Source organism: Lissotriton helveticus, chromosome 6, assembly GCF_964261635.1.
Source record: "Lissotriton helveticus chromosome 6, aLisHel1.1, whole genome shotgun sequence".
In the NCBI taxonomy this organism is placed as follows: domain Eukaryota; kingdom Metazoa; phylum Chordata; class Amphibia; order Caudata; family Salamandridae; genus Lissotriton; species Lissotriton helveticus.
This window is the reverse complement of record NC_136067.1, coordinates 1,281,300,209-1,281,324,762: the sequence shown is the minus strand read 5'-3', so window position 1 is coordinate 1,281,324,762 and position 24,554 is coordinate 1,281,300,209. Positions and strand designations below refer to the sequence as shown.

Genomic DNA, 24,554 nt, shown 5'->3' with positions numbered 1-24,554 from the left:
ACATGCATTTACAGAGCGCCACTTTACCCCACAAGAGCTCGCGTGCTGCTGTTGACAGATAACAGATGTTTACTGTTATCCGACTCGGTGGTACTCATTTTATCAACCTCAGAAGGATGAAAGGCTGAGTGGAGTCACACGTGCGACAGGCTAGTGAAGCCAATGCATATCTACAGGCTAGCGATGACAGTGCATATCTACAGGCTAGCGATGACAGTGCATATCTACAGGCTAGCGATGATAATGCATATCTACAGGCTAGCGACGACAGCGCATATCTACAGGATAGCAATGACAGCGCATATCTACAGGCTAGCGATGACAGAGCATATCTACAGGCTAGCGATGACAGTGCATATCTACAGGATAGTGAAGCGAATGCATATCTACAGGCTAGCGATGACAGTGCATATCTACAGGCTAGCGATGACAGTGCATATCTACAGGCTAGCGATGACAGTGCATATCTACAGCCTGGCGATGACAATGCATATCTACAGGCTAGCGATGACAGTGCATATCTACAGGCTAGTGAAGCCAATGCATATCTACAGGCTAGTGATGACAGTGCATATCTACAGGCTAGCGATGACAGAGCATATCCACAGGCTAGCGATGACAGTGCATATCTACAGGCTAGCGATGATAATGCATATCTACAGGCTTGCGATGACAGTGCATATCTACAGGCTAGCGATGACAGTGCATATCTACAGGCTAGCGATGACGGTGCATATCTACAGGCTAGTGAAGCCAATGCATATCTACAGGCTAGCGATGACAGTGCATATCTACAGGCTAGTGAAGCCAATGCATATCTACAGGCTAGCGATGACAGTGCATATCTACAGGCTAGCGATGATAATGCATATCTACAGGCTAGCGACGACAGCGCATATCTACAGGATAACAATGACAGCGCATATCTACAGGCTAGCGATGACAGAGCATATCTACAGGCTAGCGATGACAGTGCATATCTACAGGCTAGTGAAGCCAATGCATATCTACAGGCTAGCGATGACAGAGCATATCTACAGGCTAGCGATGACAGTGCATATCTACAGGCTAGCGATGATAATGCATATCTACAGGCTAGCGATGACAGCGCATATCTACAGGATAGCAATGACAGCGCATATCTACAGGCTAGTGAAGCCAATGCATATCTACAGGCTAGCGATGACAGCGCATATCTACAGGATAGCAATGACAGCGCATATCTGCAGGCTAGTGAAGCCAATGCATATCTACAGGCTAGCGATGACAGTGCATATCTACAGGCTAGCGATGACAGAGCATATCTACAGGCTAGCGATGACAGTGCATATCTACAGGCTTGTGAAGCCAATGCGTATCTACAGGCTAGCGATGACAGAGCATATCTACAGGTTAGCGATGACAGCGCATATCTACAGGCTAGCGATGACAGTGCATATCTACAGGCTAGCGATGATAATGCATATCTACAGGCTAGCGATGACAGCGCATATCTACAGGATAGCAATGACAGCGCATATCTACAGGCTACTGAAGCCAATGCATATCTACAGGCTAGTGATGACAGTGCATATCTACAGGCTAGTGAAGCCAATGCATATCTACAGGCTTGCGATGACAGTGCATATCTACAGGCTAGCGATGACAGAGCATATCTACAGGCTAGCGATGACAGTGCATATCTACAGGCTTGTGAAACCAATGCATATCTACCGGCTAGCGATGACAGAGCATATCTACAGGTTAGCGATGACAGCGCATATCTACCGGCTAGCGATGACAGTGCATATCTACAGGCTAGCGATGATAATGCATATCTACAGGCTAGCGATGACAGCGCATATCTACAGGATAGCAATGACAGCGCATATCTACAGGCTACTGAAGCCAATGCATATCTACAGGCTAGCGATGACAGTGCATATCTACAGGCTAGTGAAGCCAATGCATATCTACAGGCTTGCGATGACAGTGCATATCTACAGGCTTGCGATGACAGTGCATATCTACAGGCTAGCGATGACAGTGCATATCTACAGGCTAGCGATGACGGTGCATATCTACAGGCTAGTGAAGCCAATGCATATCTACAGGCTAGCGATGACAGCGATGACAGTGCATATCTACAGGCTAGTGAAGCCAATGCATATCTACAGGCTAGTGAAGCCAATGCATATCTACAGGCTAGCGATGACCGTGCATATCTACAGGCTAGCGATGACAGAGCATATCTACAGGCTAGTGAAGCCAATGCATATCTACAGGCTAGTGAAGCCAATGCATATCTACAGGCTAGTGATGACAGTGCATATCTACAGGCTAGTGATGACAGCGCATATCTACAGGCTAGCGATGACAGAGCATATCTACAGGCTAGCGATGACAGTGCATATCTACAGGCTAGCGATGATAATGCATATCTACAGGCTAGCGACGACAGCGCATATCTACAGGATAGCAATGACAGCGCATATCTACAGGCTAGCGATGACAGAGCATATCTACAGGCTAGCGATGACAGTGCATATCTACAGGCTAGTGAAGCCAATGCATATCTACAGGCTAGCGATGACAGTGCATATCTACAGGCTAGCGATGACAGAGCATATCTACAGGCTAGCGATGACAGTGCATATCTACAGGCTAGCGATGACAGTGCATATCTACAGGCTAGCGATGACAATGCATATCTACAGGCTAGCGATGTCAGTGCATATATATAGGCTAGTGAAGCCAATGCATATCTACAGGCTAGCGATGACAGTGCATATCTACAGGCTAGCGATGACAGTGCATATCTACAGGCTAGCGATGACAGTGCATATCTACAGGCTAGCGATGACAATGCATGTCTACAGGCTAGCGATGACTGCATATCTACAGGCTAGCGATGACAGAGCATATCTACAGGCTAGCGATGACAGAGCATATCTACAGGCTAGCGATGACAGTGCATATCTACAGGCTAGCGATGATAATGCATATCTACAGGCTAGCGATGACAGCGCATATCTACAGGATAGCAATGACAGAGCATATCTACAGGCTAGTGAAGCCAATGCATATCTACAGGCTAGTGAAGCCAATGCATATCTACAGGCTAGTGATGACAGTGCATATCTACAGGCTAGTGATGACAGCGCATATCTACAGGCTAGCGATGACAGAGCATATCTACAGGCTAGCGATGACAGTGCATATCTACAGGCTAGCGATGATAATGCATATCTACAGGCTAGCGACGACAGCGCATATCTACAGGATAGCAATGACAGCGCATATCTACAGGCTAGCGATGACAGAGCATATCTACAGGCTAGCGATGACAGTGCATATCTACAGGCTAGTGAAGCCAATGCATATCTACAGGCTAGCGATGACAGTGCATATCTACAGGCTAGCGATGACAGAGCATATCTACAGGCTAGCGATGACAGTGCATATCTACAGGCTAGCGATGACAATGCATGTCTACAGGCTAGCGATGACTGCATATCTACAGGCTAGCGATGACAGTGCATATCTACAGGCTAGCGATGACAGTGCATATCTACAGGCTAGCGATGACAGTGCATACACTCACAAGGAGACCACAGGCAGCTGAGGTGCAATCTTCTCCCACTCACAAGAACGACATCACAGGCAGCAGCAGTGCAAGCTTCTTACACTCACAAGGAGACCACAGGCAGCAGAGGTGCAAGCTTCTCACACTCACAAGAAGGACATCACAGGCAAGTGGTGCAATATTCTCACACTCACAAGGAGATCACTGGCAGTACACACCACATGAACGCACTCCATAACACATAGCAACAATACATTGGCATTTACAATGCCATTAGCTCAAACTCAAATAAATCCGAGCCCGATTGCATTTCTAATGCTTGTTCTATCAGGTCTACTCCTATCTATCTGGACTTTTGTAAAGCCCTCAAAACTTTACTCTTCTCCCGCGCTTTTTCAACCTAAGTCCCCCCCCCGGAGCTTTCCGTGTTCAGCGCCAAGAACCCGCACGGTGATCGAGCGCTATACAAAACTCTTAACTTCAACTTCAACTGTTAGCCGTCCAGGCAGTGATTCAAAGGTGATGCACCTCCCCGAACCCCGGGCTGGCTCCAGCGGAGGTTTAAGTCAGCCTGGTCCTTGTGGTTAGTAGGCCACCCTCTCTCCCCTGTGGTGCTTTCACTGTGGTGGTTCTAATCTTGCAGCATTTTTTATTTAACTCCATACATGTTTACAAGGAAGGTAGAAGTTTATTGTTACTTCCTGTGACATGAAAGCAGAACCCTCAAGTATATAACTTACTGACCCTTCTCACATGTATTTTAAATCACAGTGACAGTTTCACTAGGGAGCGATAAAGCTGAACATGTCTTACTAAAAACATGAGCACCGAGGGCCTTCTTTACAAATCTCTTTTATAAAGCACATGTGATTTCCGAAGAAGCAAGTAAAAAAATAGATTGCTCAAAGTAGCAGCCCATTCAGTTAAATTCATAGGAATGTCTTGTCACGCATATGCGGGGCACTATAGCACGCCATAACATGTATTTTTGTAATGCAAATGTTCATCCCTCTGCCTTTAATGACAGGTGTTTATTGGTACTCATCTCAATGGTACTCATGCCACCCAACCCAGAGCAAAGGAATACTGAGTGAACCTGCCAATATTTAAACCGGTGACCATGACGTGAATCACAGAATAAATAGTGGATGCATTAGTGCACTGAGCAACCAGACCCAACTAGGAGTAGGGTTTGCATTTTGCTCGGACCTAGCATTGGGACTAGCTAGTTGCTGTGGTCCTCACATTTATAAGTTCATCTCTATTAAGTCTCAGACACTGCGCCTCTGGAGAGTGTTAATCTGGCTAAAAAAAATTATTTTCTTTAAGCCTGCCTAGCTGTGATCTAAATTAGTGCCTCTCCCTCTCAGCTTTCCATTGCGGCGGTGCTTAGCTGCTTAGTGCTCATGTCGCCAGCAGCAGTCGAGTGAGTCTGCGAGTCACTCAGCTGAATATAATTAAATTATGAACATCTTCCAGACTGCTTTATCTATTTTCTGCAAATTTTATTAGAGTCTGATAAATGAAAGCTGTTTAACAATTATTTCTTATGCTTTGCAGCAGTTAACTTATTTTTTCTCGTTGCTCAAATGGGTCTCATTTCTTATATTTATGTGTTTCTCTCGTCTTCATTGCTTGTTTTTGCTTGCGAGAAAGTGTCACTCATAGTCGTTGAATGTCACTCATAATTACACATGTCACACATAGCAATCTAACACCTTGGAAGCTTTGTTCGAGTTCCTCCGAATTTTGAAATCTGCCCCTTTTCAATAGCTAGGTGCAATGAAGAGGAAGTCCTAGAGCTACAAAGAGAAAAATGCAGAGCAAACTAGTAGGTTAGGTGGTGAAGAACACAGACACCAAAAGTCACTGGAGCGTTTAAAACGTGCTGCACTGCGGGTCAAAGCAACCATAAAGAGGTGAAAACTGCACACGACCTACAGGAAGTAAAAGAGCCCTCATTCATGGGAATGAGGATCTGGTCTTAATTCAGGGACAGTGTTAAATATCAGCTCAATTTACTCCCACAACCAGGTGGTGGCGAATCATGGACAACCTAGGAAAGTCAGCCTTCGTTGGTTACACTTTTGGGCAGGCTTAAGGAGATTCACCTGACTAATTCTGTATCAGTCAAACCAAATTGTATCCATGGACATATTTGATGTAAATGTGTATTGGCAGAGTGCATGTTTAAATCTGAAATCCTTCAAAGCAACGCCTCTGGAACATCGAGATTATAAAGATGAAGGGGTGTTTTTATATTTGTTTCATTACATTGGGATTTTTTATTTGCCATTTTACTACACAGTCACCTCCGCCCATATTCCCACACAGGTATAAAATTTAGTTTTCAGAAGAAACTGTGCACATTCCACATCATCTAGAAAAATACATCCTATTTTGCTAATAATTCTTTCACCTTCAGTTAATATTTGATCAATATTTAACTACAACCCATTGCTAGCGTATGTGATATATGCCTTGTCTGGGCTAGTATTCAGAAATGTACTCCTGAAAAAGGAAAATATGTCCTCACTACATACAAATATAATCACTGCACAGAAAGCCAGTTGACTGCAACCACCCCCACCCACGAGTAGTATTTGAGTGAGATGAGTTTCAGGTAATGATCAATTCTATGAGTTATCACAGGAATGATTTGTGAAGCCCAAACCCTCTTTCGAGACTGAACGTCACACTCAAGAACATTAGGAACAATGAATCTATTTTAGAGATTTATTTAAAAATCAAATTCCTATCCCAGTAGGCACAATGTGAAAAGTAGCCATAATAAAAAATCAACAGAATAATAGCTGCAATGTTTACAAGAAGTGTGAACAGCAAAAACGAATATTGCAACGTATATGTTAATGCATAAAGTATTCTGTGCAATCCCACATGCACCTCTTTGGTTAACTCAACTAATGTTAGCACCAAAGAAAGGGCCTAACTTGAGTTTTAAAGATCACACCCACTTACTGCATAAGGCTAATGTTCAATGTAATTGCATTGTCTTGTGTGTGTTTGCAGGCAGGCTGATAAGCCCAATAAGTGATGGGTAAATGTGTTCCCATTAGCCTCCAGCAAAGGTAGGTGAGACAAATCTGCATGGCCTGTCTCATGTCTCTGTCTTCTGGCATGAAGTTCCTCTCTAACCCATCACACTCTGTTCTTAGTTAATATAACATTATCTGGTCACTGTTGATTTTTCAGAATAAACAGCAGAAAAAGGCTTGATTAAACTTTTACTTAATTTTATTCTGTGAAACTGTGTCCGTTATATAGGAATGAACTTATCAACATCCATGAAACCTTTTGTCACTCAAAAACAATTAATTAGAACAGAGAGTTAAAATTCAGATTAAATGCTATGAATATATTCAAGCAAACTTGATCATCATGTTACAATGAATAATGTTGTTAACAGATGTGCATTCTATATTTCTCATTAAGCCTTATTAGAACATTGGAATGTTGGTAGCTCCATTGAAGAGTATGGAGTGCTCTGAGCTTATAATGGCTGGTATAAGTCCGGAGCTCCAACATTCCAATGTTTCTTTGTTCACAGCTCTAGCTGTGAACAAAGGCTTCAGGGAGCCTCGGGGGATTTCAACCCCTTCCCGCTCCCTGAAGGCTTTGTTTTATTTGTTGAGAACATTCTGCCCTCTAATGGCAGAATGTTCGAATAGCCTTATAGCCCTTCGTAGCTGGGCTATGCTGGCTATTAAAGTCCCTCTCCCTTGTTAAAGGCCCTCGCCTTCAGCTCGGGCCTTTAGCCAGTATAGCCCGCTACGGCAGGCTATAAGGCTATAACAATTGACCTTTGTAGCTCAAGAAGTGGAATACCTAGAAAGAAAAAGTATGATTATAAAAGATCCTAGAATATCCCAGTCTAAAGTAAAAAAATAAGACAACGACAACCAATAGTTCCAATTTCATTTCTGCTAAACAGCCGTCACACATAGATTGCTTAGCTGTATAATTTCAGGGCACAACATCGTCACCACAGACCTCTAAGTACTAAGTAGCCTGCTGACCGGTCACACTTATGGCCCCCTGCTGAAGGGTCACACTTATGGCTTGACTGTGAGAGCCCTGATTAGGTTCCACAATATATTTATACATCTAGATTTAGAATGTATCAGGTGCGATAATTTCTGCCTATGCTATGAGATGTTAGTTTGGAAACAGGGAATACATTTTGGATTTTGGTGTTCACTGTAAATAAAATGTTCATCTTAGTAAATAGCAGGTCTTTTACGCTATTACATTCCAGCAGTTTTACCTGCAGAAATTTACCTGCGGATCTGGACTTTATCACACACAATAAAATAAGAGTAATAAATTCCCCACAACTTGGACTTCTGATTACTGTGCAAACGGGTTTGCATAGGGATCGCATTTCTCATAGACCAGGTGTAATCAGGCCCTTATTCTAGAACAAGATGGAATTTTATTTTTAGCTCTTATGGTCCGGAGTCATTATTTCAAACCACTCTTGGACCTTAACCCTATGTTCCATTTCCCATTGCACAGTTCATCAGCGTTTGGGTTCCACAAGTGCACTTGTCAACCACAAATCTTGACCTGACCAGCCAGTTTCAACTACGTGCCACCAAAGATTAGTTTGTTCACATACAGAGTTGTAAGTGGTAGGTTCATGGCAGCAAAATATAACCAAATCAAAATCAACAAAAGAGTGACTGAAAATACCAAAAGAGGGATAGTCAGTTGCTACTACCACAGGGAGAGATTTCTCAAACCATGAGCAGTCATGTAGTTTAACATTGCATGCACAGTGTGGAAAAGAAAAAGAACCCTCAGGCACCCACAAGATAGTCGGTTGCCATTTGTCTTCATTGGGGTCTTTTTTTGAAAGTTGTGATTAAGTGAGTTAAAAGAAGTGTGGACTACTCCCCAGATTAATTTTATTAGGGGGTAGCTCTAACTCCATTAAAAAGTAAGTGAAAGTTCGGACAAAATGGTGATTGTGTTAGTTTGAATCACCCAGTCCTACAAATAAAACAAAATAGGTCGACATGTTTCTGCTGTTAAGAGCCATAAATCGGCTTAGCGTTCATCAGGACCATACACAAACTACGTCAAGTGGGTGAAGCACACTAATGCGTCACAAACACCTGAGGTAGAAGAAAGTTAGAGGAATACGACCTTATGTGTATCCACAGCACTGGGAACTTGCTTGTGCTTCTCCTCCTGTAAGTGACAAATTCGTGTCTGTAATGGATCAATAGACAGAACAGAACAAAAAAGAAACAGGAAATGAAAAGGCACTCTATTTCCTGGTTTGACACAATTTTAGAAAACGTTGCTTATATAGTATGAACAGCCTCACCCAATTAGTAAGCGTTGAACTATAAGTACATCATTGTGTTTAAAATCTCACATTCTACAACATGCATAATACTCCCAGACTTGCGTATATAAGTGCTACTAAAGTACCATCAAGCGCACCGTGTTTCATTTAACAAATATTTTTGTCAAAAAGAGATCAGTAAGGTTTTTACTTTAAACCCCTTCCTATGTGCGCAATCGACTCTTTCATGGAAAAGGAGCGCAAATGAGGACATTTATTTAAATCCATGTAGTTGTTAAAGTGTCCACGTGTTAAAAACAATTCAACGGTTAAGCCACTTAAAAAGAACACTGAAAATAACAATAAATATAAATAAATACACCTTCACCAAAAACGGAAGAGACAAGAAATAAGCAGCCATATGGTGTTAGTACTCACAATAGCATCTAGTGTGCTGTACACCATGGGCTCGCGGCAGGGGAAAATTCTTCACGCCCGGCAATCTAAGGATACATAGAGACCAAGGTCTTATAACGCTACATAAAGAGTCAGGTAATAGGAGAAACGGCATGGTTTGCACGGATAGTGCGCCGAAACCTGGGACAGGCTGCCGGTGAAAGATACGTGCATGTACCCAATTTTAGCCCACTTCCCGCTTACCAGACTCCCGGCGACTCTCCGCAATTGAACCTGCTTCTTGCCACGTCCGCGGCCCGAAAGTACGGAACCGCAAGCGGAAGCTGTTATATAAAGCTTGCGGATTGGAGTGAGTGCCGATCATGTGACGATGTTAACAGTCATGTGTAGCGGGCTCCTAATGTTTATCTTAGTGGGGCCTCGCAACAGAATTGATGTATTATTGGTTCAGTGGTGCGGATATTATAATTGAACTTTATTGTTTTCACATATAACAGACAGACTGCCGTCTGTACGCCGTCTTTGTGCACCGATTACAATGAACATTCAGCATGGTATTTATATATATGATTGCAGTCTGCTGAGGGCATTATAGCTAATTTCGTCAAGGATAATTTTATGTTAATTTTACTTTTACAATGCCCGATGTACTAGAGAGTCAATCGTGTATTCATAAAAAGATAAGATGTATGTGCTTCAGTTGTATCCATACGACAGAAAAAATGTATGACTTGCTAGGTTGAACAGGAAAAAGCAAGAAAAGGCAAACAAAGACAGACTACCCCCGTATAGAAATTTAACACAGTGGGATGCCGTCAATGTATAGTCACCTATCCAAACCAAGGAATCAATTGTGTATGGTGACAATGATCCCTTGAGAAAGGTATGACAAAACGTCCCCATTTGTCGGGCTGAATGGGAATTACTGGCCTTTATGTCTTCTTATCAGAATAGGGAAGTCAGGAAAGGACGGAACAGACATTACTTAAGGGGTTATAGACTAAGTTGAACAACTGTTCAGAGTGTAGAGGAAACTATTTCACTGTCTCATCACTGAACCCCATGGTATTGCATCGTTCAGTCCTGTTAGGTGTGTAGAAAGGCGGTAAACCCATCTTTGTTCCTTCTCAAAGATACTGTTCTCATTAGATTGGTTGAGCTGTTCTAGAACGGTCCATGGCAGCAAAAGATAACCTCCTGGTTTTTACCTTAGACTCAAAAATTAGTGAATGTATATTGCCTCTTTTGAATTGCATCTTGGCACAGATTGTGACAACTACACCTGCAGTATCCATATTACCTGAATATGAAGACTTTGAACAACTACATTTTGAACTGGAGTGGGATATGTTACAATTTTGATGATTACTTATGAATTGTCTTGGTTTTTGGACTGCTGTGGATGGAAGCTCGGCCAGTGGAGGTCGGCCCTACTAACTAACCCATGGCGACTGAGAAACTAGGGCAGAGGTTAGGCATATATTAGTCAACTTGTTGCATTCTGTCTCCTACGTTTTCCCATTCAACTGTATGTGTTTAAACAAAAACTGGAGCAGCCTGAGAGTTTATGAAGTTTACTGAGAACGGATTAACAATTTTCTATAATATGGGTCATATATCATTTTTAAAAAGAGAGCCTTGACTGAGTCTTGGCTATTCAGGGTGATTACTGGTGTCATAAAGTATCTGGGTTCTAAACCCTCTACCATCTCCTAAATTCAATAATTTCTTAAACCTCCCTCATTTACTTGCAAGGTTAAATGAACAAAGGGTTTAACTTGGTTATTGAATTTATGTGCAGTAGTGCCTGAAGTCCTGGGTTATCAGTGGTTAATGACAGTACCCTTTAAGGATGATGGCCAATAAATATGGACTCTCCAAATATCCATAAAAAACACCTTACTGCAATGTTGCGAAAACTGTCTGTAAATGAGTTAATTGCATTTACAGAGAGTCTGCTGCAGATGACCTGTCATCTTGTCATCTTCTGGATTGACTGGTTGTATCTAGTATTCATATACACTCAATGACGTTATGTAGTTAGTGAACAACCACAATGGTCTGTTGCAGGGTTATTGGCTAAATTTTGAATAATAGAAAGTGTGGAAAGGCCAATTCTAATCCTTTTGCACTCGATTGATGTTTCAGCTTTAAGGAATTCTACGAGCTTGAACCAGAAAAGTTCCAGAACAAGACAAATGGAATCACTCCACGGCGCTGGCTTCAACTTTGCAACCCTGGTCTGACTGACATTATTGCTGAGGTACTTCATAATGCCAAGGTTCAAATGTACAGTGTGGATTGAGATTTTCAGCACAACTGCGTTTGGATGCAGCGTTACGTAGTCTGGTATGAAATGGTACAAGCAACTGCACATTTTTATGCCAGTAACTGCATAACTGTTGAGCTCAGGAGCTTGTTGTTATTGGGGAATGATGCTCCTTTTTCTTTTGAAAGCATTTCATCTGGGTTGATAAGGCTGTATAGTGTTGGTGTGTTTAGGTAGAATGATGTGCAGTGCTAGAAATGGAAATACTTTTCTCTAGGAACCCACAAATAGGGAAGGTGTGGGGGCAGCAGCAGCAAAGCACTGATCCGTCCTAATAAATAATACTGAGTATCCTGATCATCTGGGCACTAAGTACCTCCACTTCTCAAGCGCAGCACTCAAACTTCAGAAGAAAGTGTAATTCGCTGAAGCATAGTTTATTGTCAAAATAACTTCAAACGTCTCTCAGTATAAGCGCAAGCGAGGCCCCATGTGGGGAGCTACACAGGAGCAAAATGTATGACGCCATTTTATGGGGCACTGACAAAGATGGATGCAGCTTGTGATCTTATCCCTCAGCTCCTAAATCCCAAATTCTGTTGGACTGACTTACAACTCTCAACTGACAGACATTCTTCTGCACCTCGGAGCCATCTCCAATTTTCCATTGATGACATCAAAGGAGGCTTCATCTCTAACTGGCACAGGGATATTCTGCACTAAAGAACACATACTTGTTGTATGTGCTGTACAGATACATATTAAGAAATCCTGGTGAAACACGCACCAGATCAATAAACAAGACAAATGGTACTCATAATCATGATCACACTAAATGACACTAGATAACCAGTGCAGTGCACCAGCATCCACTTATGATAAACGGTCATTCCAATGCAGGGATATAAATTATCAACCTCATGGGCACTACAAATCTCCCCAAGCATATAATGAGAAAAACGGATGACATAAAGATATTTTGTAATGTAAATGCATTCATACAAGATATCTGTGTCACTAGAAATAAATGCATTGGTTTACGCCCATGCAGCCAATTAAATAACTTCAAGAGCTTTGCAACAAAGTTCTTTTTTCTGTTTTTCACAAACAACATCCAGGTAATTCTCTGTCAGTGCAACTGAGCACAACCTGCACCCTGGTACTCTCACAGAGGTCTAAGCAGGGTCACTGGAATTATGAGAAGCTGAAGCTGCTAAGTTTTCCGCATCATTGTGGATTTCGTTTGACACATAATCCTTCTTCTGCTGCATATTTAGTAGATTTCAACAAAAATGGATTGTCTCAGATTGAGAAAAAGTTACTTAAAAAGCACCACAATACCAGCTCCATGATTGAAACATTAAGTATTAACTTTAAGGAGGATTTGACTAAAGTAGACTCCTTGCTGTCCTCTTGGAACCACTTGTTTATATCCTGGCGGGACCACGCAGAATCGATTAAAATGATGATTTCACATATATCTTATATATTGTCACCATGATTTTAGTCAATATTCCTTGATTTTATTTTAATAAGATTGATTTTATCCTCCTTAAATGTTTATTGAGTAAAATGAAATTCAGGATATTATTAATTTACTCAAGAAATATAAACTAGAAGGTGGAGTCAATTTTCCAGATCCGAGCCTGTACCATAAAGCCTTTTGCCTCCGACAGGCCTCTCTCTTACTCAACAAAAATTATTTTCTCCTTTCCCCATTATGGTTTGATGTAGAGAAAATTTTGCTTAAATCATTTACGCCACAGTAAGTTATTTTTCTAGCCTCCTTCCCTTCTCTTGCAGCTACTCCACTTTTTAAACATATTTGTATATAACTAAAATCCTGCTGTTTCCCTAATACGATTCATTGTGATACAGTATTGCATATGCTTTTATGGTAAAACAAACCATATAAACTCAATAATAAAACACTATATTGGAGATCTTGTAGAGGAAGAAATATTATTTGGGTTGCTGCACCCATTTTGTTCCTTCAATTTCAAAAGTCCTTTCAATACCATAATTAATTTCAGACTCTGGTTACTCTTTTTTTAAATATAGGGTTGGATATTTTCCTATCTCTAGAGGATACGGTTACTCCAGCTTCTAACGTTCCAACCTTCTCATGTCTCCTGACTTTGTACCCCAAAGCTTCTATGATTTATAAATATTTTCATTTGTCAAGTATTCAAGGACCAAATCCAACGTAGAGCTACTTTGGGTAGCTAATCTGGGTTTTACCCGGTCAACTATGTTTTTGAATAAAATCTGGTCTAAAATTCAGAAGACATCTAGTAATCCTATTATTCATTTTTAACAGATTTTATGCTGCTCCATCTCTTATGGCTACCTTCTCTCTCTCTCTCTCTCTCGAGAGAGAGAGAGAGAGAGAGAGAGAGAGGAAGAGAGAGAGAGAGAGAGAACAGTTCCGAATGTTGGTAATGTCATTATCGCAACAGTGATATGATGCCTATATTATTCTGGTTCCCATACACTTCATCCTTTTCGTACAAAGTCTGAAGTCAAATCAAATTAATCTTTCACACTCGGTGCCCTTTTAATGTTATATACCTTTTGCTTGGTAGCTTAGTTGATCCTGAAGGTGACCCTGTCCTTTCTAAAAATAGGTTGTTGGATTTATTGTTAGCTTTTGCCTTTCAGCAAATAACTATTAATTGGAAATATTCCTCAAATATTTCATACAAAGCTTGACTGTTTAATGTATGTGATCATCATAGATTAGAAAATGGTTTTATGCCATCTAGCGGATATAGAGTTAAAGTGATTTATACTGGTTACCACTTTCAACTTTTTTAGCTAACAGACCAAAAATGTTTCATCTGTTTTATCAACAAGGGTAACCCAAGTAAGTTAGCTAGGGACTATGGTAATCAGTTATTAACACAACAGCGGTCCCTACTAAAGAACAGAAAATGTGCAAAACGAAAATGAATACAGACCCAATCAGTACTGTATTGGCAAAGAACTTGTCCAGCCGGACAGAGGTTCAATATTTAATTTAAGAAACAATTTAAGAGAATAAGCAAAGAAAAATACTGAGAGTGGGGCACAAGCCTGTGTCCAACTACAGAGACAATTGAGACATACAATTTGGGAGACATACAAAGGCGGGGTGAGGTTCAGGCGATGCTCACGGTTCATTTTTCAAGAAGATAAGTAATTAAACAAACTAATCGCAAGTAACTGCTCTGCACAAACAATTAAATGTATCAAACGTATATGTTTGAGCAGTTTTAAAGTGTCGACGACGTTTCGATCCCAACCATAAATAAAGGGATCATCTTCAGGACTTAAAAATGTGCATGCCTGTAATTGAGTGCCTAAATAAACTTCATCACATTACACAATTTAAAATTGGGAGGAAAAGTTGGAAAAAACAACAAAACAAAAGTAGATATTAAAGAATCTGTGCAAAGACTCCAAAGCTTATCCTTTATCGTTGATTCAGAATGTAATGTCGCGATTTAGAAATGGTGCGGGAAGGGCGGCTAAGTGAGTACATATTACAATTTTAACCAGTTTGGATCAAAGTGGGACACAGATTTAAAGGGGCAGAAAGGAAGGGGCAAGAGATGGTGTAAACGGCGCAGTGACAAAGGTGAATACAATTCTGGCACAGTGAAAAGGTGTATGGAGGATCATCAGAACAGCGTGTTTAATAGGAGTAACCTAATGCGCGGGGGTAGCGAGGCAAGGGAGCCTTACCAGCATAGGATGCTGCTAGCAAGTGCAGGGGTATGAAGCCAAGTTCGCAGTATGAGATTGTCCGTGGGATCCGGATCAATTACCCCAAAGAGGAAAGGTGCGAGGTAAGGCCCTGGGAATAGTGAAGTGTTGAGTAATGAGAGCTACGGTGAGGGGCTCACCTAAAGTGGCGGTTCGGTACAGCCGGTAGGGAATAGTGGTCAAGTGGAGGGAGCCACAGCCGTGTGCTCCATGCTGGCCGAATTACTTGTGGGAGAAGGACCGGAGGCATTAAGGTGGGCGGCAGAGGGCGTGGAGGCGAGGGGGTGCGAGGGAAGGAGGGTCATGCTTACCTACGGCCGAGTTAATGCCGTGTGTATATGGGAGTCTATGGTTAGGTGAAGAATTCACCTAGAGTTCCTTGAGGGTGAAGGGTTCATGTCAATGCGTGGGAGCCACAGCCGTGTGCTCCTGGCGGTCGGGTCGCCTGAGGAAAAGGAACCAAGAGTCAGATACGGGCGACGGGTGGAGTTGGAGGCTCGGGTGAGAGGAGAGGGAGAGTTTCACAGGCTTACCTTAAGCCGTCAGTGCGGCGGGTAGATGCAGGCGTCTGCTTCCCCGATGGGATAGAAGGAAGTCTTTGCACAGATGCTTTAATATCTACTTTTGTTTGTTCTTTTTTCCAACTTTTCCTCCCAATTTTAAATTGTGTAATGTGATGAAGTTTATTTAGGCACTCAATTACAGGCATGCACATTTTTAAGTCCTGAAGATGATCCCTTTATTCATGGCTGGGATCGAAACGTCGTCGACACTTTAAAACTGCTCAAATATATACGTTTGATACATTTAAATGTTTGTGCAGAGCAGTTACTTGCAATTTGTTTGTTTAATTACTTATCTTCTTGAAAAACAAACTGTGAGCATCGCCGGAACCTCCCCCCCCCCCCCGCCTTTACATGTCTCCCAAATTGTATGCCTCAATTGTCTCTGTAGTTGGACACAGGCTTGTGCCCCTCTCTCAGTATTTTTCTTTGCTTATTCTCTTAAATTGTTTCTTAAATTAAATATTGAACCTCTGTCCAGCTGGACAAGTTCTTTGCCAATACAGTACTGATTGGGTCTGTATTCATTTTCGCTTTGCACATTTTCTGTTCTTTAGTAGGGACCGCTGTTGTGTTAATAACCAAAAATGTTTCAAGCACAATGTGTACATGATCAGGGAATTTTAAACTGCCATGAACTCTCTGGTAATCTCACAAACTATATAACTTGGTTATTAAATATATATGTTATTCTACTGATCTTCTCTATATGATGAATTTAATTAACATTTATGCTTTGTATGTTTATTTCTTATTCTTTTTATATTCCTTTCAGTCAGTCCTTGATTTGTCCCCTTCCCCTTCTCTTCTACTCCCAGGAAAACCAAAAATATAAAACACTTTATTATATTAGCTGTAGTTTGTTCTTAATATGTTTGAGGTTGCTCTGTAATTTTTTTGTGTATTGTTCATGATTTATCGTATGGCTCAATAAAGCTTTTAAACACTACGGGTAGAGGATGTAGCCTAACTGCTAGGGCGCTCGACCTAAAATCTGGGGAACCGGGTTCGAGTCTCTGCGACAACACTCAACATCCTGTGATTCAGGGCAAATCATCTAATCTCCCTGGTCCTAACAAAAATGAATCTGTACTTATGTAAAGTAACTGGTGCTCATGTAAAGCGCTCTGATACCGGATACCTACGGGTCAAGTTCGCGCCATATACCCCCACCCCCCACCCAAAAAAAACTATAAAGCACCACTCTGATGCTACACAGTGGCAGACCATTTTCAAAGGTTATGTGATCACCTTAAAGTTATACTGGTACTAATGAGATAAAATTATTTGACCGAAGTGTGTTAATGTGTGTTAAAAAGATAAAATAGTAAAAAAATATTTCCAGTGAATGTGTTGCGTTATGCCATACAATGGCATTTCTTCTGGAAAGTATTCTTTTTTACATTATTGAACCATGTCTACACAGCTTGCTCAAGTAGTTCCTATTTTTTATGGTTTTTTTTTTTAAATAAGAGCAAAAACCATAGCTTTTGTTAGAACCCTACCACTGGAACTGCCAAAACGCGGGGGTTACTACATTTCAAAGACTACCTAATTTTGATTCCAACTCCTTCCTCTTCCTTCCACCATTCTACACTTCCTACTCATTTTCTCAATCTTAGAGGTCCTTTATCATCCCTGCCTCCTCCCTTTGTTACTGTTTTCCTATCTTTCTCTTCTTCCTTCTTTCTCCCTTTTCTGCCTTTCTCTCACTTGCTCTGGGTCAAAATCTGGTAAAGAAAAATACGCCCCAGGACCAAAACTTGAGTGCACAGATGGTTGTAAGTAGATTGCCCGAGGAAAGTAACAATACAGTTAAGAGATAAATAACTTAAATGTCAAAGCCCAAACTAAACAGAGTAGACATGTTTTGTAGAAATAAGTTGGTGTTACACCTATCCCTGAAACATTAAAACATAAAACAATTATTGGTGTTCTGTGAATAAATATCAGAGTAGAACTCAGTGAAGTTTTGTAGGTAGTCTCATTTCTAGTTAACTGAATTGACATGGTTAAAACTTCCTGGTTTTTAAGTTAGTGGAAAAGGTATCCTGAATCCGAGCCGTCCAACTCCCCAGATGCAGATCCACCTCTGGAATAAATTTAACTAATCTCTGAGATTAATGTCAGAGCCCAATCTATGTTTTCTACCTTAACGATGTGGATGGAACTGCTTGATCATTCAGAGATATACATAATTTGTTTGAGTGCAGTACACTTCATAATGTTTTAGCTTTTATACCATTGGGTAGCTAGAGACAGGTAGTCCAGTTCAGATAAATGTGGAACAACGTGAGAATTGGGTGTTTTTCACACCAAAACCCTCATGTTTACCTGTCCTGTTTCCTCTGTTAAACTCCTACAGAGTTAGCATGCTGATATTTAGCACAGCTGTGGACTTTGTTTCACCCAGTAGTTATGGGTTGTGATAAAGTCTGTGTTCCCATAATTCCGACTCCTTCTCAAATCGAGGTTGCGCAGTGCTTGTAATGAGGGCGTATGCATCTCATGCTTTGTGTTACACCATGGCTTTGAATTGCTGTGCTGAAGCTAAGATTCAGATGTCATTTTTCACAGTGGTACCTTTTTTATATCTCCTCAGCGAATTGGAGACGGCTTCCTGTCTGACTTAAGCGAGCTCAAGAAGTTGATGAAATTCGTTAATGATGAGGCATTCATCAGGGATGTGGCTAAAGTTAAGCAGGTAAAGTGTACACAAGTAGGAAGTGTTTGCGCCTTCACTTTTTATCCTTTTAAATATCAATTGATATTATTATAGAAGGATTCATTATGTAATATGGTGAAGTAGAGCATGGTATTTCAATAAGCGCCGTGTTGGTTCACAATGTTTTGATGTGTTGAACGGAGACTATGTCTAAAATGGGAATTTTATTGTCTAATGAAAGAACAATAGAATGCCAGATTACACTATCCAAGTGATGACAGCTGAATGGATTTTATGGCATTGCTGCTAGTTCCTATTGTATATCATCCATAGAACATACCACCCTGTAACCTAGTATACAGGCCCAATTTTGTGCTTAAGTTTCAAGGGTTCTTCCAGTGTACTGTTTTCTGATGGTCAAAGTATTAGTAAGGCACTCACTCTAGCTATATATGGGCCAGATTCGCAACGGGAACTATACATCTGCTCTTGCAGATATAACATTGCTCATGGGTGTAGGCTTAAGGTTTCCCCTAAAATACAAAACTAAGCTGTAGTATGATTGGAAGGATGCATCGGTCACAACTTCCAAGTTGTTCTACTGATAAGAGCAGTGAGTTTTTAAAGTCTGCTGTTTCTTCTATGCATTCTTGCACAAAGTGTAAAGTTACACACTGTTGGAACGCAGTATGATGTTCAAAGGAACTTCTGTTTTTTTTCTTTCTGCACAGGAAAACATTATTCAAGGAGTTGAGGGACAATCCTTTCTTCTTTGCATTGAATGGATTGCCCCCAACTCAGACCATCTTCAGGGTGAGAAAGGCCAATATAGGAATTTGTTGATAGCCACACACTCAAGGGTTTGTCACCAACTCTCAAAGCAAACCACTCGTTTGATCTTCCCAACTTGCTTAGATTTCACTTCTGCAGAAATCTATGCACTTGTAGCAGACAATTCCCCAGGAGTAAATTGATTTATGGCTGGTAGAAAACATTTGTGAATGCCTGGTAGCTGTAAATCGTATAATTCGCACCGATAAACCGAATTCTGATGGATACATCTGCCAGTGGATTCCTCACCTTGTGAATAACCCCTGCGCCAGCAGCATTCGGAAACTTTTGTAGCTCTCCACGCCGACGAGGACGACGTCACAGAGGCACAGCTTCACTCGCGAACTCGCTGACGTCACCGGAGCCATAAGAGCGCCTCGTCGGCGTGATGACGTCAGTTCCCTTTTATCCGCGCCGTCGGCGCTAACGGTTTTTTGGGACCCTCCGTGGTTGTATTGCTACTTTGTGTTTTCTAGCTTGTATCCTGTTCTTTTGTTTCTCTTTTCGGAAGATGTCATAGAGAAAGTCAGGATTTAGGCCATGCAGGGAAGTACGGTGGACACATGTCCATAACAGATCCTCACGACGATTGCGTATGGTGTTTGTCATCGGACCATGATGTCGAGGATTGCGCTTCCTGCAGGAAAATGAACCCGAAGGCTCTGAAAGAAAGGGAAGCCAAGCTGTTCATGGCGAAGATGCGTAAAGAAAAAAGGGGCCGGAGAAGGTCGAGATCAAGGTCGAGGTCGGGCTCGAAATCGACGTCGGGTCATGCCTCAAAACCCAAGAAGCACAAAAAGAAGAAGAGGCACGGCTCTCGACGCCGTTCGGATAAGGAAGAGGTTCAGACGTCGTCCTCAAAAGTCCATCGACATCGTGAGGACTATGTATCTCTTTCTCCTTCTCCAGAGAAAGCGATTTCTCCTGTGGCTTCACCGGCGCAGTCGCCGGCGCCGATTCCTTCTCCATCTCTGGAACATTCTCTGGCTCCGGTAGAAGAGGTACCAGTACCTGAAGGACCATTGACTCCAATGGATCCACCTTCTGCAGGCCTGAGTCCGGTGATGCCTATGCCTGAGCGTATTCCAGGCGCTAGTACCCTCCTTTCGCTGATCCAGGGCAAGACCCATCGCATTATATTAATGCTATGTATGGTGTCTTTGCTAGGGCAATGTACCCCTCTGGTGCACCTTCGGGTCCCATGGGTCCTATGGCGTTCAATTTGGGGGTTCCTCAAGCCTATGCTCAGGCTCCCTCTATGCCTTTTCTTCCTGCGGCTCCGTCCTGGCATTTCCCGGCACCGAGGACGCCGATCTCCGGCGTCGTCAGCTTGACCTCGTTCGACTTCGATTGTGCCCCTGGATCCGGGTTCGACGCCGGTTTCGAATCCATCGGAGCCGTGTACAACTCCATCGGCGCCGGCCCCGAGGATAAGGGGCACAAAGATTGTTGGAGGAACAGCAATATAGGGAGGATGAGATAGAGGAATGTAAGCTTCAGGAGTCAGAGGACTTTTTTGAAGACTTAAGAGTTGCAAGTGGTCTGGATATGTCACCAGAATGGCAACACTCTCCTCCTTCAGAGGTTCCCTCAAAGGATGTGGCTCCCTACCACACTTTGATACGTAAGGCTGCTGATCTGTTAGGTCTACAACTCCCGACAGCGGAATTTAAATCCAACATTCTAACAGAGGTACTCCATTCTCCTTCTGCAGTAATAGAACCTTTACTACCGTTCAATGACGCTATCACTGAGCTGGTTATAGAGGTTTGGCAAAAACCCTTTTCGGCTCCAGCAGTCTCAAGATCTGTTGCCAGGCGATACAGGGCGGCTCCAGGAGATCCGGAGTTTCTTACTTCACATCTTTCACCTGAGAGCCTAGTTATCCAAACTGCCTGTTCAAAGAAATCGGCTGATGCTTTTCCGCAGATTCCGGGTGACAGAGAGTCAGGCTGCTAAGAAGGTGTTTTCTTCAGCGTCCATGGCACTTAAGTCCACTAATGCTATTTGCCTTTTGGGCAGGTACATTCATGCCTTAATGGATTCTGCTAAACTGCTGGCCCCAAAGTTATTGGAGGAGGACAGAAAGAATTTTTATGAGATCTTGTCTGATACGCAGGCTGCTGCACAACAGGTGATCCAGAGTGGTCTTGATACTGTGGACTCTGTGGCCAGGATAATGGGATCTTCAGTTGCATCTAGAAGGAGTGCCTGGCCTAAGTCTTCGGAGTTTTCTCAGGATGTCCAGGCGACTCTTTTGGACCTCCCGTTTGATGGCTCTGGACTTTTTGGAAAGAAGGCAGATGCAGCTTTAGAAAGATTTAAGGATAGCAAGGCTACAGCCAAGTCCTTGGGTCTTCAGGCACCACCTAGGGGTTCCTCTTATAGAAAGTACAGAGGCTTTGGGAGGTCATCCTTTCAGACTTACAAACAGCCTCAGCAGCAGCAGCAGCAGCAGAACACCCTATATAAGTCATATAGGGGCAGAAACAGAGGTCGCCCACGAGGTCATCAGCCCTTCTCCTCCTCTACCTCTCCCCCTCTTACCACAGCAAAGCAGCCCTAGATCCACCATTCTGGATCATGTTGGTCCTGTGGGGGGTCAGCTTACTTATTTTTTACAAGATTGGGAATCGGTCACCACAGACCTTTGGGTTCTCAATCTTGTGGAGAATGGGTATGCTCTTCCCTTTCGGGAATTCCCTCCAAATTACCCTCCTTGTCAAGGGGTTTGTTTGGAGGACCACCTTCTTCTCCTACAGGAGGAAGTTCTAGCTTTATTAAAAAAAGGTGCGCTAGAGGTGGTGCAGAGCAGGAAAGGGGTCAGGGATGCTACCCCCGGTATTTCTTGATACCCAAGAAGGATGGCAGGTTACGTCCAATCCTGGATCTCAAGATCTTGAATCTTTTTCTGAAGCAAGAAAAGTTCAAGATACTCACGCTAGTGCAGGTTCTTCAAGCGCTGCAGCAAGAGGACTGCATGGTGTCGATCGACTTGCAGGACGCGTATTTTCATATCCCAATCCTGAAGTCGCACAGGAAGTATCTCCGTATCACGGTGGGGTCGCAACATTATCAGTTTGCGGTTCTCCCGTTTGGACTTACCACTGCACATCAAGTCTTTACCAAGGTGATGGCAGTGGTGGCAGCTCATCTTCCAGTTTTCCCCTATCTGGATGACAGGCTGCTCAAAGCAGAGTCACCAGATACGGTGCTTCATCATCTCCAGGTGACACCTCAGCTGTTGTACAAATTGGTTTTTTCGATAAGCGTGCCCAAGTCTCACCTAGTGCCCACTCAGCGCAACCTGTTCATAGGGGCGGTACTGGACACTACTGTCTGTCGAGCATTCCCTCCTCCGCAAAGGATTCTCGACATTCAGGAAATGATTCCCTTGTTTGACAGTGGAGCAGTCGTTCCAGTCCAGAAGGTCCATCGCCTGCTCGGTCTGTTTGCTTCCTGCATTCTGTTGGTCAACCATGCACGCTGGCACATGAGGGTGCTTCAGTGGTGCCTCCGCAGGCAATGGTATCAACACAATGGAGATCTCGGAGTCTGTGAAGATCTCCAGAGAAGCTGCAGCGGATCTATCTTGGTGGAGCGTGGAAGGCAATCTGTCTCAGGGAAAGCCCTTCCACCTACCTCCATCGGTGGCCACAGTGATAACGTATTTATCCTCTCTAGGGTGGGGTGCTCATCTGGGGACCTGGAGATCAAGGGTCTTTGGTCTCCAGAGGAAAGGTTGTTTTGCATCAACCTTCTGGAGTTACGGGTGATACATTTGGCGCTCAAGGCCTTCCTTCATTCCCTTCACGGTCAGTCGGTTCAAGTCCTAACCGACAACACTACCGTGATGTGGTATGTCAACAAACAGGGAGGAGTAGGGTCGCATTGTCTCTGCGGAGAGGCTCTGCGTCTCTGGTCCTGGGTTCAGGACAATCAGATTTGTCTGATGGCAAATCATGTGGCCGGAGTTCTCAATGTAGCTGCAGACAGTCTCAGTCGGCAGTTCTCAGCCGATCACGAGTGGAGGCTTCATCCGGAGGTGGTTCATCACGTCTTCCGGACGTGGGGAACTCCTCGGGTTAACCTGTTTGCCACTCACGAGAAAGGCTCACTGCCCGTCATTCTGCAGTCTCCAGTATCCGATGCAGGGAGCTTTGGGGAACGCGTTTCACTTGAGTTGGGACTCAGAACTCCTTTACGTGTTTCCTCCCATACCCTTGATTCCTCGGGTTCTGAGGAAGATTCGCCTAGACCGGGCCCGATTCATATTGATCGCCCGGGATTGGCCAAGAAGGGTGTGGTATACAGATCTTCTCCACCTCTCCTCGTGGCCTCCGCCCCGTCTCCCTCTCAGGGCAGACCTCCTCTCGCAGTCGCTGGGGCAGGTTCTACACCCCCACCTCCAGAGCTTACACCTTCATGCCTGGAGATTGAACGGGGAAATCTGAATTCTTTTTCTTTCCTGCCTGACGTGGTGGATGTGATTCTTTCGGCCAGGTGACACTCCACCAAGTCTATTTATTCCTATAGGTGGTTCAAATTTGTCTCATGGTGTGGAGAGAAGTCTACTGACCCCTTGAGGGCTCGTTTATCTAACAACTTTCAGTTTGCTCTTTCTTTAGCTCAGCAGGGTTTTGCTGTGGCTACTGTGAAAGGCTATTTATCGGCTTTGTTGGCATTCCTTTGCTTGCCGGATCAGCCATCCTTGTTTAACCTATTGTATTGATGTTTTATTAAGGGCCTTACCAACAAATATCCGCCCACTCCTTTTATTGTGCCTCAATGGGACTTAAAGCTTGTCGTAACCTATTTGATGGGTTCTCCCTTCGAGCCCTTGCATAAGTGTCCCTTGAGACTGTGGTCTTTTAAGACAGTATTTTTGGTTGCTATTACCTCAGCAAGGAGGGTAAGTGAGCTTCAAGCTCTGATTTTGACACCCCCATTCTTGACCATTCAGGCTGAAAGAATGGTACTCAGGACCAGGGCTGCTTTTCTGCCTAAGGTGGTAACTCCCTTCCATCTGGGGTAGTCCATTACCCTTCCTTCCTTCTATCCTCCCCCTCACCCTTCCAAGGAGGAGGAGCGGCTTCACTGCTTGGACCCAAAGAGGGCGGTGAGCTTCTACCTTGATAGAACTAAAGACTATCATGTGGATGACTAGCTCTTCTTGGGCTTTG

At 43.1% G+C, this 24,554-nt stretch overlaps 1 protein-coding gene across 1 annotated transcript in view; it reads left to right on the top strand.

Moving 5' to 3' along the window:
- Window positions 1-24,554, top strand: part of PYGB (glycogen phosphorylase B) — a 689,075-nt gene that overhangs the window by 430,594 nt on the left and 233,927 nt on the right. Inside the window, exons 12-13 of the mRNA XM_078649032.1 lie at window positions 11,445-11,559; window positions 18,478-18,579. Coding sequence (XP_078505158.1) covers window positions 11,445-11,559; window positions 18,478-18,579 — 217 coding nt within the window. The remainder of the gene's footprint in view (window positions 1-11,444; window positions 11,560-18,477; window positions 18,580-24,554) is intronic.